The 17,773-nt window shown below is 44.8% G+C and overlaps 1 protein-coding gene across 1 annotated transcript in view; it reads left to right on the top strand.

Moving 5' to 3' along the window:
• Window positions 1-5,992: 5,992 nt before the first annotated feature.
• Window positions 5,993-17,773, top strand: part of PLA1A (phospholipase A1 member A) — a 17,081-nt gene continuing 5,300 nt past the window's right edge. Inside the window, exons 1-9 of the mRNA XM_009879899.1 lie at window positions 5,993-6,065; window positions 7,877-8,078; window positions 10,612-10,789; window positions 12,277-12,385; window positions 13,293-13,394; window positions 14,287-14,376; window positions 15,268-15,435; window positions 16,472-16,561; window positions 17,096-17,204. Coding sequence (XP_009878201.1) covers window positions 5,993-6,065; window positions 7,877-8,078; window positions 10,612-10,789; window positions 12,277-12,385; window positions 13,293-13,394; window positions 14,287-14,376; window positions 15,268-15,435; window positions 16,472-16,561; window positions 17,096-17,204 — 1,121 coding nt within the window. The remainder of the gene's footprint in view (window positions 6,066-7,876; window positions 8,079-10,611; window positions 10,790-12,276; window positions 12,386-13,292; window positions 13,395-14,286; window positions 14,377-15,267; window positions 15,436-16,471; window positions 16,562-17,095; window positions 17,205-17,773) is intronic.

Here is a 17,773-nt window from a genome sequence, read left to right as displayed (position 1 = left end):
GGGGGGTTTTCCGCCTTCGCGGCCGCCGCCGGTGCGTCGTGGTGGGTGGCGGCTGCCGGAGAGGAGCAGGGGTGCGGGGCGGCGCCGCCGGGGGGGGGTTTCTGGTCCGTGGAGTGCACCTCCAGCAAGCAGAAACTCTCGCGTTGCTCTCACAGTGGGGAAGTTTCAGCTCTGTTTAATCGAAAGGCTGAGATGAAATCAATTTTATGTGGAGTGGGAGCCCACTGGTTAGGGGGAGAATGCATTTCAGCAGGTAAACATAACGCCTCAGAAAATGATGGTCATCTAAACCTGGTACTCCCAGCAGCCTGATATTTGACACTGATGCTCCCCAAAACGCCCACTGTTCTCTTTGGGGGACACCTGGCAGTGTCTCCATTTGAGGGGTGAGCCTGAGGCTAAGCCTGGCCATGCTTGCTTGTGTCAGCCAAGGCTGGGTTGGCCTCTGTGGGAGTGACCCTTCTGCCTGCATGACAGAAAAAATAGAATAAAACAGAAACCAGCTCTGACTTCAGAGGTTTCCTTCGACAGCAGCTGCTCAGAAGGCCATTCACAAAACTAAAACAAAATTACATTCCCTTTCATGGATGACTGGCCTCTTGACACTACAGAGTGTTTTTGAGGAAGAAAGGGAAAATACCACAACAGTTTGGGAACATAAACACCCAGCAGCTATTGAAAATTTGTTACTCTGCCAAATACTCCAGCGGCAGCCGTGAGCCAGCTTTCCTCCCATGGCAGTGAGTTGCCGCCTCCCATGGCAGTGAGTTGCCGCCTTCGCCTGCATCCCACTCACAGTGCGTTATCCTGGCTGAGAAGAATCCAGCTACCGGCTAGTCCAGCTGCAGACCTTACAGCCTCAAAACACACTCAGTTCCCAGGAGCTCAACTGCCTGTCCTGGGCAATAGCAGCACGGCACTAGTGCTGGATGGGGAGGCTCTCCCTGCAGGTTTATCCCTCAGCTGGTTCTCTTCCACTGCGCTTGGCCCACACACTCACTGCTGAGGAGCTGTGTTGGGCTATTCACCACCACTTGGAGCTACCTCAGCTCTGCTCTTAACAGTGCCTGTAGCAGTTTAGAAAAAAAAAAAATAATTGGCAACCATGGAGAGTGTAACCAGAGGACCTTTCAAAATCAACACTGAAGATGTTCCAACACTGAGTGTTTTTTTTCCTTCCTTCTAGGAGTTACTGTTAGCTCCTTTACCTCATCACTGCAGGCTGCGGCATGAGCTAGAATGGCACTGCACCTTGGGCTGAGCAGTGCTGTCTCATTCAGTTCTTACAACATCAGAATAATACCGATCCATTCTCCATAGCTATGTTGGAACAACATGGCATGTAACTGGCTTCCAAATGGTGTCAGGCCCGTCCCATAAATTCCTGTTGCTCAGTGAAAGAAACCCACAACAAGCCTTTCTGTCCCTCCATTCCCTTTTCCCCTCTGTTCTCAGTCTCTGTTGTGTCAAAGGGAAGGGAGCTCCCTACCCTGTAAAGGCTCCCAAGTTGCACCAGAAATGTAACATGGCCATCTTCCCGCCATATCCTGGTGGCAGGTGCAGCTGTTCTCTGCTGCTGACTAGTCCTCTTGTCAGGTAAAATGTCTTCCCAAGATGTCAGAGACCTTGGATTGAACCTTGTTGCTGGGAGGATGCCACCTCCCACCTTGCACACTACAACTTTCCTGTAGGTTATAAGATCTTCTGGGTTAGCAGAAAGAAATCTGAAGCAGGGACTGACACTTTCACTTAGAAACAGATTATTTTAGGGTGGAAGGAACACAGGAGGTCACCCACACACACTCAAAGCAGGGCTAAGTTCTTCGTACTGAGCTGCTCCACATTGTAGAGAATGATTAGAGCTTCACAGGGCAGAGAAAGTGATAGAGAAACTTCAGCTTGTGGCTGGTGCCCCCACGTAGGCTCCTCTGTCTTTGGGAGACTAAAGGGATATGTGGCAAGGATGCATTCTTTCTTCTTGTGCATACTTATACAGTCATACTAGGTAGAAGGTCCATAAAGTACTCGTGAAAGACTCAAGAAAATGACCGCTTTTCTGCTTTCCTGACTGAGTACCCAATCTGACTTGCCCATGTTTTCTCTTCCTCAGTTGCCAAGTCAGTCTTTAATGTTTTTTTCCTCCTATCTCATAGTTAGGACATTTCTGCATGTAAGGAGTTTGAATTGAATCACTTTTTGTTGAGGTGAGAACTAAACCCAGTTCCTCTGTCAATCTTGGGAACAATACATAGTAGCCCAGGTGCTTAACATAAAGCCATGGTTTCTACTCCATGGGCAAAGGACAAAAATACAGGAGCTGTGATACCAACTGTTCCAGCAGTCAGGTGGATCTAGGCCTTAATGTACAGTGAGCTAAGCCCTGCATGTATTTCATGCCATCCCTCGAATACAAAGACCACAGAGAGTGGTGTTAAAATAGTAGTCATTCGCTTAACTCACACTTGGTTTCACCCAGGGTCCTGCACTGCTACCCCGATTGCATTGTTTCCGTGTCAGCGAACAGTTTTCCAGTCAAAGTCAATGTTCCTGTGATCAGATTTCCACTTGACTACGGGGCACTTGCAGCCTCTCCCAGCTGTGCCTTTGTGGGTGGGGAGATGACATTTTCAGCTGAGTTGGGCACTTTCAGCATTTGCTTGAATGTGCAGACAATGTGATTTTTTCAATTTTTTTTAATGAAAAGAATTTATGCATAAAATCAAGTTTGTTTGCTTTCATTATCCCTGACTCATTCTCAAGTGAGTCACACTGTGCTTTGTGATTGCATGCTGTAAGGAACTGTTAAAAGAAATCTAATGTGGTTTGAAAGTCTTTGCAACCTTATTCCTGTTGCCATTATAATCACTCCCATTGGGAAGTAAAATAAGTGGCACCAAGATTAAGTTTCTGAACTAATATAACTGTAGTTAGTGAGTAATTAAATTCACAAAAAAAAAAAAAAAGAAAAACCTTCATACCAAAATAGTTTTACTGGTAAAAGCATTTTAAGCGCAGAGGAACTGAGTAGCTTTTGCTGTTTGCATGAGGGACCATCACAGTGTGCTGATATAATCAAAAATTTCCTGGAATTACTAAATCTGAGACTACAGAAAAAAACTGCTCAGGAAACAGAATTTTCGATTTCATGAAGACTTTTTTTTTTTTTTTTTAGCATACCAGGATGTTTTTTAACAGCTCTGCAAATAGAAATAGCACTGCAAAACTAAATCAAACCTGCACCTCTTGGCTGCAGGTTTGTTTTACTCTAAGGCTGTAATACCGGTGCCTGCCTTATATTACATGGCATTTCAAAATTTCCATAGAACTTGGCAAAGAGTAACAGTTGCATCCCACTACAGAGTAGAGCTTGTTACCGTAATTTTAAATAAAAAATGGAAAGAAGTGTTTGCTGGTTTTCTTTAGATGCTCTGATTTGCTTTAGTCTAAGAAATTTGTAATTTTTACAATTACGCTGTTGCTCTGGAGGCTTGTATGGAAATGTCACTGCCTATTGGTATGATTTCACGAGTTTACTTCCTTCTTTCTTGATTGAGAGATTATCCAGATCAGTGGAATTTGTGGGTGTAATGAAGAAGGAGTGGTCCTGTTGCGGTCTATGGGCTTTTGTCAGACAGTCTGTGAATCAACATGAGTCTAGGGCTGGGGTTGGAAAGATAAAAAGCAGGCTGGAAGCCAGGAGTTGGCTATTTGTATTGCAGCTTTCAATCCTGGAAAATTGATTGAGCTGACAAACTCAGTAGCATATTTGAAGAGACACTAAGAGCCTACTTCTCTGACAGTAAGCCAGCTTGGTCATGGAGCCACGTATTTCAGGATCAGAATGTATCTGTATATGTGTCTATGGGGGGATGCAGATAGGGCAGGGCCTCAGCAGCCCTCTAGGCCAAGCAGCTGATGCTACCTAACTTCCCTTTAAGAACCAGAGAAATTTCTCTCACGGGTGACTTGGAAATAAAAAAGATCTTTTGGCTTAAACAGCTCCAAAGCCTTTGGCTGGAGCAAACTGGGGTGAGGAAATGACAACTATTGCCAATAACTGTAAAGGAAAATGTCTGATGCTTTGGGAAAGGTATTTAGGCATCTTTCTGATCAGACTGAAGCTATTTCTTCATTTTTGTTGTTCAAATAAAGCAGCTGTAGAATAACACCTGCATAGGGAACGCTCCTTTGCTCCTTACACTTCTTACCATTTGACACAGTCAAAGACAAAGCTGCCTTGTTCTTCTGCGAGAAGGACCAACACGCACCTTAGGAAACAGGTGTGCCCTTACCTGGAAGTTTAACACAGACGGGGAGATGGTACCACCATCTCATGAATGTGGTGTGACAGGCTCCTAGTTACATGTTTGGTTGTGCACTTAGGCTTCTCTGTCTATTTACACCAAAGCAGTGAAGTTTTTTATTCAAAGATCTGTTTGAACTATTTGCATGCTTATGATAATGGTACATTACTGAGGTCATGTCGGAGTGGGATTGGACCCGGCGTAACGATGAAATCTCAATGTGAGTATGGTCGTTCTCGTTTATTGAATATTTTTGCAGAGTATATATAGGCTTACAGCAAAAGCATGCATAGACAATAACATTATAATTGGTCCAGCTCTCTTGTTCACGCGCAACATCCCGCAACTAGATTGGCTAAGGCCCTCTGGCCACGCGCCTCTTGTTTTACTCTTCTCCCGGCTTATCGTGTCCCGAATTCCATTCTGCATAGCACTTTTCTTCCTCCCTTTTTGGGCAGCCAAGGGGGGGGCAAGGATGTTGCACATAGGCCTCTGTGCTTAGTTCAAACCTTGGGTTGCTCACCGGAATTAAGTTATGCCCTTTTTCATTCAGGAATGTCCCCCTTCTTCTTTTTGAGCAACCCAGGCTTGATTTACTATTTTTCCTAATTCTCGTTTAATACAACTTAAAGCTAAGCAAAGGCAAAAGCCAATGATCACAACAACTATTAAAATGCACAAACCTTCAGCTAACAGGCTTAACAACCACCATGGAAGACTCCCAAACAAATTCATCAACCACCCATCCAACAACCCATGTGAATGCTGAATCTGCTTTGTTAAAATACTTAAACCATTATGTACTTTTTACTACAACGTGGGCTGCAGCTTGTGCTCATTGGTTTCTAGACTTATACACACAAACTATTATTGGTTAAACACAGCTATAACTTATTATCTACACTTTGTTACTATTTCTGCCAAGTCAGTCTTTTAATTAATACACATTCCGCATCTGTTGGGGAGTAGCAGTAGTTTCAGTGTCAGCGCATGATTTCCTCCTTCATGTTGACCTTCAGTACGTGTCCGTTGTTTCCCAAAAAGTTTCCCACAAGGTCATCCTTTTACTTCCTCTAGTATCTGAAATGCAGTCTCCAAAGGAAGCGTGTCCCTGCCTTAAGACATGCACAGTCTGACCATATCACAGCAATAGGCCACTCTATGGCCACTACATTTTAGCCTGTCTTTCCCCTTAATTTCAGATGCAATCTGTTGCTTTGCCTTCTTTGGCAGTTAAGGGAATCTGACCAACAGTAGAAACAGAGGAAAAGGACAGCAATGCAATAGGAAAATGCAAGGCTGGTATAAATCTTCCTGGCATGGACTTACTGTGAAGCCTTGTGACAAATCAGTGTCCCCAGTCAGAATTTGGCAGATAGGTATAGGTGGCAAGGATAAAGTACCATAACTCTGTTGCTTTTTATGACTGGTTTCACTAGCTGATTTCTGAAGTGAGATGTAGAGAGTAAAGGGGTGTCACCATCTTTTTTAACCAAAAAGTCAGTGAAGCCCTCTGCTAACACAGACTTTGGCTCATGGTCAAACAAGAACAGAGGTGATTGCCCCTACCATTTTTTCCCAAAACAGCACAGGCTGGTTGATCATTAACAGAGCCAAGCTGGTCAAGCAACTCACCACAGCTGTTTTTCCCTGGACGATCCTCGTACTTGTAGTGGACTAACAGGAAGATGGTTGAGGATCTGAAGAGAAAGCCACTCATTGTTCTTGCTGTCCTCTTGCTGCTCAGCTCAGCACAAGCAGGTAAGAAAGACCAGAGTGTCTTGCAAGGGATTGAAGGCTTTACATAGAAGGATCTGAATTCAATTCTCTCTAAACAACCTGTGTGTCAAGAGGACCTTGCTATAATCTAGTTAGATGCCAGGAGAAAGGGTAGTGCAACAAGGGACCTTTCTTCGCCCATGCTTTGATTCAGTCAGTCTCAGGGATTTAATTCCACTAACCTGACTTAAAAGAAAGATCTGGGTTTCCCCTGAAGTGTAAGGAAGCGGAAAACGGACCACTTGACCTCTGCACTGGCATCTCCTGCTTTGAAAGATTATAATCTGCAGTAGCTGAGAGAAAACAAAGAGATGCCACACTTCCATTTCTCTCTTTAATTGCACTGTCAATGAAAATTGCTTTTGTGACCCTCACTGCAGTCCCACATCCCCTGCAGCTTCACAGCAGTGCACATCCTGCCTTACCTTTGCTCACAATCCCCCTCGTCTTAACGCCATTTCTGACATGCACCGTGCTTGCACTGAATCTGCCCTTGCTAGTTAAGCTGGCTCATGAGCTGCTTCTTTTCCAAATTGATCTCAGGGAACATGTCTTTCTCTCTTGCCTTCAGTACACAGGAAAATAACCAACAATAAGGGATAGTCACATCCCACTAGGGGGAATCTGAATGTTGAATCTTACTTCTTTGTGCTGACCCTTAGGCCATGTTCTACCTAGCTAGCGTAAAGTATCTTCTATGGGAACAGCCAGCAGTTAGAAAGCTGGTTGTTTGATTATTTTTTTTTAATTTTTATTTTGTTGTACGTGCAGATTCAAGGCTGTTTCACTTCCTCCAGTCCAGAAAAGGGAAGGTGCATGCATAATCGCTGCAGCAGGATGCAACTATGCCAGTTCATAAAGTAACAATTTTTTAGGTCAGAAGGGACTGTTTAATCAATTATTTGGCTTCCTGCTCATTGCAGGTCAATAAATTTCACCCCACTAGTCCTTCAGTAAATCCAATATCTTACCTTCAACAAACCTTCCAAAATAGCAGCCAGTCCTCTGAAATGACAAAAGATGGAGAATCCAGCTCTTCTGTGGGTAACCTAGCTATACGTAATGCTAGCCATATATACTGCTAAACTTCTATGCTTGCTTTCTAGACTAAATTTGCTCAGTTTTCCACTAGTACAGGTTTGAGGTTGGGGTTTTTTTTTCTGTCTAGATCAAAGTGCCTTCCAGTAGCTTCCTTTTCCTTCCCATAAAGCATTTTAATACAGTAAATGAATCAATCAGGAAATTGTCATTGACATATTTTGTCACCAACATTCTCATAATTTGTCATCAGCATTCTTATATGTATTTCTGGATTTTTGATACAATTGCCAATTAGACTTGTACTTTCTACTAAGCCTACCAGAATTTGAATAGAAATATTCCCATTCAGTGGTGACTATCTGTTGGCAACCATTTTTTTAAAGATCTAATAGCCAGCTCATAAATGTACTTAGTAGCTGGTGTGTGTGGCTGATTTGGAAAAAAAACCCAACAGAATGTCATTCACATCTCGGTAAAACAAGCCTCAAAAGTCAAAGCTACCATGACATCCACAGTTATCTTCCCGAGCCAGTGCTGGAATTCCATCAAAGGACAGAAGCAACTTGATCAGACAGATTAAAGTTCCAGAATAGGCTGATTTTAATTTTCATTCTATCCTTTTAATCTTTGTCAATAGAAGCAAAATTGCTAACTTCATTTTCCTAATTAATTAGAATGAGCTGCTTTTTTTTTTTTTTTTTCCCATTGCACAGACACAGACTAAATAGGCTACTAACTCCCTCTTGTTGCAGAGAATACAGACAGACTCTCAGGGCATCACTGCACTGACTTCCAGACAGCAAATTTCCTACAGGGCCGTAAACTTAAGGTCCAGTTTCTCCTGTTCACCTCCTCAAGCCCCAGCTGTGGGGAGCTGATTTTAGCTGACAATAGCATCAAGAACTCCAGCTTCAACAGCAGCCTGGAAACCAAGATCATAATCCATGGCTTCAGGTGAGAGAAAGAGCACTGTGACTCAGTTTTTACTGGCAAATTAAACACTGTGGAGGCATTTCCAACCACTGGGTGGGGCGGCATGGGAACTCCCTGCTTGTGGGACCTTCTTAGTCTCCCCAGCAGAGTGGCTGTGTGCGAAACACCTGCTAAGAACAGTCTGGAGTGCTCAGCCCCAAACTGGAGATGGGAATTGTCTGGGAGACTACTGGTGGGCCAGGGCCAGAGGCATGGAAAATGCTGCTGACAACTCTCATTACAACACAACTCAAAGTCCTTTAGTTTGTGACCAGCTGCCTACTTTGTGTGTATTTGACATTTTTTGGAGCCTAAAAAAGGTTATGAAATTATCATCTTTCTTCTTTCTTTCTCTCTCTCACACTCTTTTGTTTGTCCTCTTGTTCTCTCCGCCTTTTTCTCTTTCATTTTCTTGCCTTCTTTCAACCTTTTTATTTAAGAAGTACTTTCTTCAACATTCTCGTCCCTTTAAATTTTCTCCTGGAAGCTCATGTCCTGATTTATCAACAACCTGGATTAGTCAGCCATTTAGGAGTCCTGCCAGACACGTTATACTTCTATTCTTGAAATTGTAGGGATTTGAGCTGGGTTTTTTTAAGCTATCACCATTTTGCAAGCCTATTTTACTGTGCCATTTTTTAGCCAGGTGTGACCATATAACATTATTTGGTTTGATGTGCAGAAGCCTGAATGGAAAGTGCATAGAAGACCTGAAACCACAGAATATGTGACAGGGTCTTTTCAGAAAACCAGCCGTTGCCCTCATGTGACATAGCACATGCCCCACCAGGTGGTATTAGGGGAAGCGGGTATCATAGAATCACAGAATAGTTTGCGTTGGAAGGGACCTTTAAAGGTCATCTAGTCCAACACCCCTGCAATGAGTGAGGAGACCTTCAACTACATCAGGTTGCTCAGAGCCCCGTCCAACCTGACCTTGAATGTTTCCAGAGATGGCAAATCTACCCCCTCTCTGGGCAACCTGTTCCAGTGTTTCACCACCTTCATTGTAAAAAATTTCTTCCTTATATCTAGTCAAAATCTACCCTCTTCCAGTTTGAAGCCGTTACCCCTTGTCCTGTCACAACAGGCCCCGCTAAAAAGTTTGCCCTGATCTTTCTTATAAGCTCACTTTAAGTAGTAAAAGGCTGCAACAAGGTCTCCCCCTGGAGCCTTCTCTTCTCCAGGCTGAACAATCCCAACTCTCTCAGCCTGTCTTCATAGGAGAAGTGTTCCATCCTTCTGCTCATTTTTGTGGCCCTCCTCTGGACTTGCTCCAACAGGTCCATGCCTTTCCTGTGCTGAGGGCTCCAGAGTTGGACGCAATACTCCAGGTGGGGTCTCATAAGAGCGGAGCAGAGGGAGACAATCACCTCCCTCAACCTTCTGGCCATGCTTCTTTTGATGCAGCCCAGGATACGCTTGGCCTTCTGGGCTGTGGGTGCACATTGTCAGCTCATGTCCAGCTTTTTGTCCACCAGTACCCCCAAGTTCTTTTCAGCAGGGCTGCTCTCAATCCCTTCATCCCCCAGCCTGTATTGATACTGGGGGTTGCCCTGACCCAAGTGCAGGCCTCATGAGGTTCACATGGGCCCACTTGTTGAGCTTGTCCAGGTTCCTCTGGATGGCATCCCATCCCTCAGGTGTGTCAACCACACCACTCAGTTTGGTTTTGTCTGCAAACTTGCTGAGGGTGCACTTGATCCCACTGTCTATGTCATGGATGAAGATATTAAACAGTACTGGTATCAATATGGACCCCTGAGGGACTCCACTTGTCTTGATCTCTAATTCTTACCCATAAGCTTTCAACCTGCTCATGGCTATTCTTCACAGACAGCTCTTCACACTCTGTCCATTTCTTGATGTAGAGGGTAACACCTCTGCCCCTCCTTCCTTGCCTGTCCCTTCTGAACAGCCTCTGGCCATTGATAGCCACACTCCAGTCATGGGATTCATCTCACCAGGTTTCAGTAATGGTAACTAGGTCATAGCTTTCTAGCAGCACAGTGGCTTCCAACTCCTCTTGTTTGTTGCCCATGTTGGGTAGGACACAGCCTCCTCAGTTTTCCTTTAATTCTTGCATATAGAATTTCTTGTTTAATTGTCTACAGATAAGGAAATGTAGGAGTGAATGGCTAGGTGACTGGACCGAGGACTTCCTGCTAGTTGGTAGCAGAGCAGGATAGAGGTGTTCCTGGCCCTCTCACTTACTCCAGATTAGCTCTGTGGTGGCTAACTGAAGCATCACAGCAAGACTGAGATCTCAGCCTGACCTCTGCAAATGTTCTCTCATTCATTAAAATATCTGGTTCCCTTCTGAATCTGCCCACTCTGGAAAGTGTTATTACGCCACCGCAAAGAAATGCCAGGTGTCTGGCATGAGAAAAAACTTTCAGCAACTGTCTGGCAGCCCCCTTGGAGACATTTGCAACTCCAAGACCAGTGAACAACATATTGGCACATGCCCTACTTTGGAAGACATCTAGCGTACTTGTTTCTGCTGACTCCACAGGGCTTTGGGTACCAAACCTTCCTGGATTGAAGGGCTTGTCCATGCCATACTGTACTCAAGCCAGGTGAACGTGATTGCAGTAGACTGGGTTTACGGATCGACAGGAGCCTATCCCTCTGCGGTGGAAAATGTCACACAGCTGGCACTCTCAATCTCACAATTCATCAGCAAGCTCCTGGTAAGCTACCGTGAATTTCCAGTGCAGCAGAGCATGGCCAGAGAACATCATTCATGCAAACAATCCTGAGAGCTGCTCCCAACCTGCTGTTACCAGGAGCTGGACAAGCGGGCTCCATATTCCAGAGTGAGCACTGTGGAGCACTAAAGAGGTTTCTTTTTTCCCTCTTTCTGCCCAGGCTTGAGCATGCCACTGTTTTTCTTCTTTCTCTCAAGTTTTGACATTTTCTGGAAAAACAGCTGCCTCTGCAGCCTGGGACAAACCTGAAGGATGCCTTGGGTTTCCTCAGGTCCATGCTTCACTGGACAGTCTTCTTCTGCCCAGAAATCTTGTCCAGAGAGCTGGAGGGGGTGGGATTTGAAGCTATTTTATATTTGCTTTGGGCTTCAGGTATAGTTCCCAGCAGTTGGAAATCCCCAGATGTGTCCCAGTTCCTTCCTGCACAGCACAGCTGAACAACACTTACGCAATGAGGGTGGCACATCTTTGTGTTAACTAGCTATGCATAAACTCTCCATGTAACGTTTGCACTGCAGACCCAGGCTGCATAGCATGGGAGTTCCTGGGTATGCACCACGTGCAGAGTCACATATTTCTATCCAGAAATACGGCAACCCTTGGAGCTGCTGCCTCATTAGAAGGATGGGGATGGGGGGTGGGGTGGAGGGCAAGAGAACTGTCATCCCTCATTACTGATTAGGTCACACAGTGAACAAATGACTGAGCTGGACCACGCCAGCACCATTCATTCCGTATCTGTGCTGAGGTCTAGCCCAGCTACTTAAGGACTTTTTCTGTCCAGCCTCTCCTGCAACACTACACAACAGAATACTATTCTCTTCTCATAAGCCTCAGCGCTGCTCCAAGATATGGCCTCATACATTTCAAAGTCAGAATTTTTCATATTGCCCCCACAGTCTTGTGCACCACATGCTCTCCCATTGTATGGTACTGCCTCGTGCACACCAGCCTGCAGGCAGCTGAATTCCTGTGGATGGAGTCATCTCACATCAGGTCTCAGTGGCTGGGCTTTACCTGGCAGTTCAGCCCATGGATAAATCCTTAATATCAGAATATATAATCTTAAAATACTAATCAGGATATTGGTACAATGGTGGTATAAAAGTGGGAAAAAAATTTCCTCTGCTTTACTGAGAAAAAGATTACTCATGTGGTAAACATGGGTCACTCAGATGAGAGAGGGAAATGCAGTCTGAAGCAAGCTGTGGAAAGAGAAGCTACAGGCTATGTAGTTATGAACAGGAGCATCTGACCTGGTTAGGGTTGGGTTTGCATCTGTGGACCTGAAGAAAGACTCTGAAAAACAGAAAGGGCAATACCCATCATTCCCACAACTATTTGGCTCTCCACCATACACCTCAAAAGCAATCCTATATTAGAAGTTACAGAGCTGCTGTGTGGGCTGGGATAGGGTATTTCAACTTTCTGCTACAGAAACATTAATTTGTGTTATCATCGATCTGCAGGCCCTGGGAGTTTCAGGGACATCCATCCACATCATTGGGGTAAGCCTCGGTGCGCATGTTGGTGGCCTGGTGGGGCATTTCCATGGCGGTCAGCTGGGACGGATAACAGGTATCATAAAACTGAGTCTTGGATCCTCACCTGGTCTTCATGGGAGAGAATGAAAGAGCAAGGAAGGAGAGTCATCTATAGTGGTATTTTAATTGCATAAGGGCTCATTAGATCCAAGCTTATGGGCTTCTTCCTAGCTTCAGAAGAGCCTGACAATGCATTTCCATCCTTCAGACCCCTCCACGCCACCAAAAGAATGCATGTATTTGCAGAAGGGTTCCTTCATTCCCTTTTCCTCCTTCCCTCCCCCCTCACAAATGCAGACACATCAGTTTGTATATTGTTGATATTGCCTCCTTCATAGAGAATTAATGGGATTGAGTCCAAGGCAGTGAAACTGGCCAGCTCTGAGGCTAAGTGGCATGTGGAGCAGAGCTGCTGCTTAAAGAATTGTTGTTGCCTAGGGAGCGAAAAAAATCTTGTGAGATTACTTTTCTATGAAAAGTGAACAGGATAAACCTCAGCCAGAACACACAAAAAAAATATCTTTAACCTGTTCCTTGATATTGCCAAGGATAATTTCCTGTATTCCTTTAACTCCCTAGAAGTTGCTCTAGGAGCAAGTTTTTGGCAAAGATGTAGATGACTACTTAAGAACTCTATTTTTTTTGTGGGGAGAGGGCTCAGAAGCCTCTTTAAGGATGTTTGGTAGTATCAAACCTTTGTAATGCTTGTATTAGTTAATGCCTGCGATGCTGAATTCATCAGCTAACTGGTGATCTTCAGTAAAATTCCTCAGACTGCAGTGCTAATACAGATGACAGCACAATTAGGTAAGGTGTTACGAGTAATTTATCATTTCTGCCTAGTAACATTTTTGAAGTTTTGGATAAAATGACTAGTCCAGAAAAAAAGAAAGAGAGGGACTGAAGAGCACTTGTTATTGAAGTGTTTGATGTTATTACAGGCTTGGATCCTGCAGGCCCTAAGTACACCAGAGCCAGCCCTGAGGAACGCCTGGATCCTGGGGATGCCCTCTTTGTGGAAGCCATTCATACCGATGCTGACAGTAAGCTGGCTTCCATCTTCTTTGGCTCGTGCTTCTGTTCCTCCTGCTATCATTATTGCTAAGGAGTCTGTAGGTCATTGTCCCTTTTTTGCCAGATTACCATGATTTCAGATTCACTCAGAGGTTTCTAGATCAGATAGGCTTTAATGATTAGTTCATTGGGAGGTATCCATACTCCAGACCACTTCAAGCAACAGACAGGTGGAGATGAGACAGAGAGCAATCTTCCAGCAAATATTTCTTACTTAACCCCACTACAGCAGAGTGAGTTTATGCAGAACCAGCTCAGCATGGCTTTTACTGCCTGGAAGGAATTTACATGTCTAGACTCACTTTGCTTTCTCACACCTGACGTAAGGACGGTGCCACTGCAAGCGCTGGTGGAAAGTAACAGAGTCAAACCAACAGCTGGTGCATCAACTGAGTGACTTTTCTAAAGCACTTAAGGTCAACATAGGCAGAACACGTACTGAAGAATCATGCGGTGCCTTTGAGTAACACCTCTTGCCTGGAGAACACAAAAATCTCTACCAACATAACTCTCAGTCATGCTTCATAATCCCCATTAAGGTTGTGGTCAGTTTTGTTCTCCTTTATGCAGAATCAAGAACCTGAGTCACGGAGGTGGGGTGATTAAGCTGCAGTTCCCAGTCATTTGTGCTTGGAGCACTCTCTGTTCTATGCAGCAAACCTGCATAGTGCAGCCATGTCGGAACAGGAAGTCTGTCCTTGCTGTCTCCAGCACTGGAGCTAGGCCCAGCACTACTAATCACTAATTACCAATTACTACTAATTGGTTCGACCAATTATTGGGGCCTGTCAAGCAGCATGTAGGGTAAAGCCTATAGAAGAGACAAACATAAGAATGAAGTGGCATTTCACCTCCTTTCAGATTTTGGGATCCGGATTCCTGTAGGCCACATCGATTATTTCATCAATGGAGGCAAAGATCAGCCAGGATGCCCCCAATTCATCTCGGCAGGTGAGAAGCCAAGCTGTGGCCAAGCGAAGGGCTTTCATGGCCATTTAGCACCCTGTGAAAATGCTGTTTGGCAACCAGCTCCTGCTACAGTCAGGGCAGACATGTATACATGTATTTGTAAAGACACATGGTAGCAGAGATTCATGGCCCATGTTTCCTCTCAGCAGTACAACAAGCAGCTGAAATTAAAATCACATACAGGTCAAGTGCCTTGGCAGCACCTCTGTCAAGAGACATGATTTTGTTGACACTTCTGTATGAGCCAAAACCCTAGCATCAGCAGAGTTTGTATCAACAAAGAAAACATTTTTTTTGCTAGAAGGGCTCTGAGGTACTGCTAGCAAAAGCTTCTTTTTGTTTTCATGCTGCAAGCTGTGTCTATACTTAGAGAGACAGCTTGTATGATTGCTGCCTTTTCCTTCTAGAAAATAGGAATTTACACAGCAAATAGTGTGGATAAATACTCAAATATCTTCTGGATGAGCCACCTGCATTGAGGCTCAGGTTACAGGGAACATCTATGGTACCTCGCTTCCTACAGCTGGGGTCCCAGTTCAGGTGGGAGTCAAAGCAATTGTACCCCCTTGCAGAGAGCTTGGGGCCTCGCTGATGGTACACTGATGGAAATATGGCAGCCCTGTGGTCCCCCTCTTCTGGGGCACTCTGTTAGTCTGGGAGATACACATCTAACTTCATGCATTACCTCTCTTGCAGTGGGATCTGGGCTTGTAGTCACAGAGATGTTCTGCAAAATGGTATTAATGGGAAGGGAATGGCTGCAGAATCAGGAAGAGTGTTTCTTGACTCTCAGTTCCTTGAGAACATGCAGAAAGACTGAAGCCAAGGGAAAGGCTTGTGGCTGCTTTTCTCTGGGTGCATTTTTTCTTGCAGGCTATAAGTATCTGATCTGTGATCACATGAGGGCAGTACATCTCTATGTCAGTGCCTTGAAATATTCCTGTCCGATCGTGGCGTTCCCTTGTGGAAGTCATCAAGATTTTCTAAATGGACGTTGCCTGGACTGTGTTGACCCCTTCCTGTTCTCCTGTCCCAGAATCGGTACAGTACCAGCATGAGACCTTCCTGGAGCAGATAACAATACTTTCCTGATGGGTGTCAGTGCAGAGCACAGTATGCAGTTCAGATTACTCTTAGCAGGATTTGCTTTGGATCTCTTTGGGGATAGCAGGGAGTTGTTTCTTTTTCAGGCTTCTATAGAGAAGCTCTAAAAGCTTATATATTGCCTGAGGTAGAAAAACAAAATCTTGAATATTTTTTATCTTTAAACGTTTCATAGGGCCACAAATGAGTTGAAAGAGAGTCTCCAGAATCACCTGCCTAACAAGAGGGCAATTAGCTCAAAAAGTGTCTTGTTTAGAGAAGCAGCTGGAAATTTTAGCCCAAGCCTGCAGTCCCATTCTTCTACAAACCACTCACTGTTGCTGTGTCACCTCCTTTTCATAAATTCCTGCCGTGGCAACCCCAAAGATTAACTCCCTGAACTGGGAGAAGGTAATAGTTGCCTCTTTTAAGCTTCTGAAAGTGGGCTGTGGCACGAGGAGAGGAAGTGTCCTCTGGTGCTATTTGCAGTCTGGCACCAGAGGAATACGAGAGGCCTCTTTTGATATAAGCACTGTCAGATCAGCCACCCCTTCCCCATCTCATCAAGCCACATTGTTAGTCAGTTATGGTGGTCTTCTCATTTGACCAATAAATTCAAGGTCCCAGCACTTTGTGTTTGCATTGTCATTTACATCTGCATTAAGTTTCCTGACTTGGTAGTCTTTAGTCTTGCTTATTTTGCAGAGGTGTAACTGATGACAGTTTGTTAGCAGAGGACTGAAACAAAGCCACCAAGAGGTACTCTGATGATGATTACCTGGGGTAGCTAGATTAGGTTTCCTGAGGGAATATTAACCTGTCAAAGAGACACCACAAACCTGTACTTGCTCTGATTTGCACTGGTATAAAGAAAGGGTCTGTGCTCTGAGACAGTGGAGTTGGGTGGTGTGAGTGGAGGTGAATCAGGACCAATTATATTTCTGTTCTGGGTGATTCATGTCTTTCCCTGCACTGGCTTTATTTCCTCCTGCAGGCCTGCTGGAGCAGGCAGGTGTCAACATGAGAAATCTGCCCAAGGAAGTGAAAGTTTATTCAATGACCAGTCCCTCAGCCCCATTCTGTGGTAAGTAGCATGAGGAAAAAAAAAGTCATAGACTCATAGAATGGTTTGGGTTGGAAGATACCTTAAAGATCATCTAGTTCCAACCCCCCTGCCATGGGCAGGGACACCTCAGAAGGGTGTTGACCAAATGAGGCAAATTCTCTGGGGAGGCCAGGTAGTTACAACTCACCATCCACATCAGAATTAGCTGCTGTGGCCCAGGCAGTCTGAGACACACAGCTGAAAAGCAATAACCCTGCACATCTGCCCCATAAAGCCCTTTCCAACAGGTTTATTAGTGTGGGCACAGTCCTGGATTAAGACAGCCACACGGCTTCAGGACTGAAGTAAAGGGTAGAGAAAATGTATACTGGACTATGGAGACCTGCCCACTATGCCTCTCATGCCACAGAGACTAATTTCTTTCTTAATGGCTGTTTAATCTTCTTTCTGCTGGTGGGGCCAGGGAATGAGTGCTGGAGGCCTTCTTTTTGCAGCAGTAGGTCCAACTGAAAGTACCTGCCCTCATTCCCACATACTTTGCCTCTTGCTCAGTCCATCACAGCCTGGTTGAGTTCCACTTGCAGAAGAAAAGAAACATAGTCACCAGCATTGAGATCACTTTCCTCAGCAACAACACCAAGGACACAGCGAAGATCACCATGTGAGTGACAGTACATGCTTCTGGCCTGTTTTATCCCAGCTCCATGTGTAAGGATGTTTGTATCAGTCCAGGAAAGGCACAACGATAGCCTATTTCCCTGAGTGCAGTCACTGTGTGATGAACCACAACCTTTCTTCTCCACTCTCTCCACATTTACCTTAAATGTTCTCAAGAATCAGGCATGTGCTACCATAACTCAGTAACCCTGGCTGGGTCCACATCTTCCCTGAGCACACAAAACAGTGGGTATACTCCAGGTTGTCCAAATTTACATACTTTTGTGTTGCTATGCTGGTTCCTTTTCTACAGCATACCCTTGCCTGGTGCCAATTCACACCACAATCACTGTCAGATAGTTACTACCTCTACTCTGCCAGACAGAGATGGCTACAGCAAGACCCTATCCACCAGAGGTTCCAAACTGATGGACTGAGTGGCTTAGACATTTCTCTTGATGCCCAATAGGATAGCAGTTGCAAAGAGGAGACAAACACATCTCTGCACAGTCAGAAATGTAGCTTGTTGCCACTGCAGTAATGCAACAAAGCACTCAGGCTCCCTTTGTAGGG

Source organism: Charadrius vociferus, unplaced genomic scaffold (genome assembly GCF_000708025.1).
Source record: "Charadrius vociferus isolate BGI_N301 unplaced genomic scaffold, ASM70802v2 scaffold162, whole genome shotgun sequence".
Lineage (NCBI taxonomy): Eukaryota > Metazoa > Chordata > Aves > Charadriiformes > Charadriidae > Charadrius > Charadrius vociferus.
Note: the sequence above shows the minus strand (reverse complement) of the source record. Positions and strands in the feature narration are given on the sequence as shown.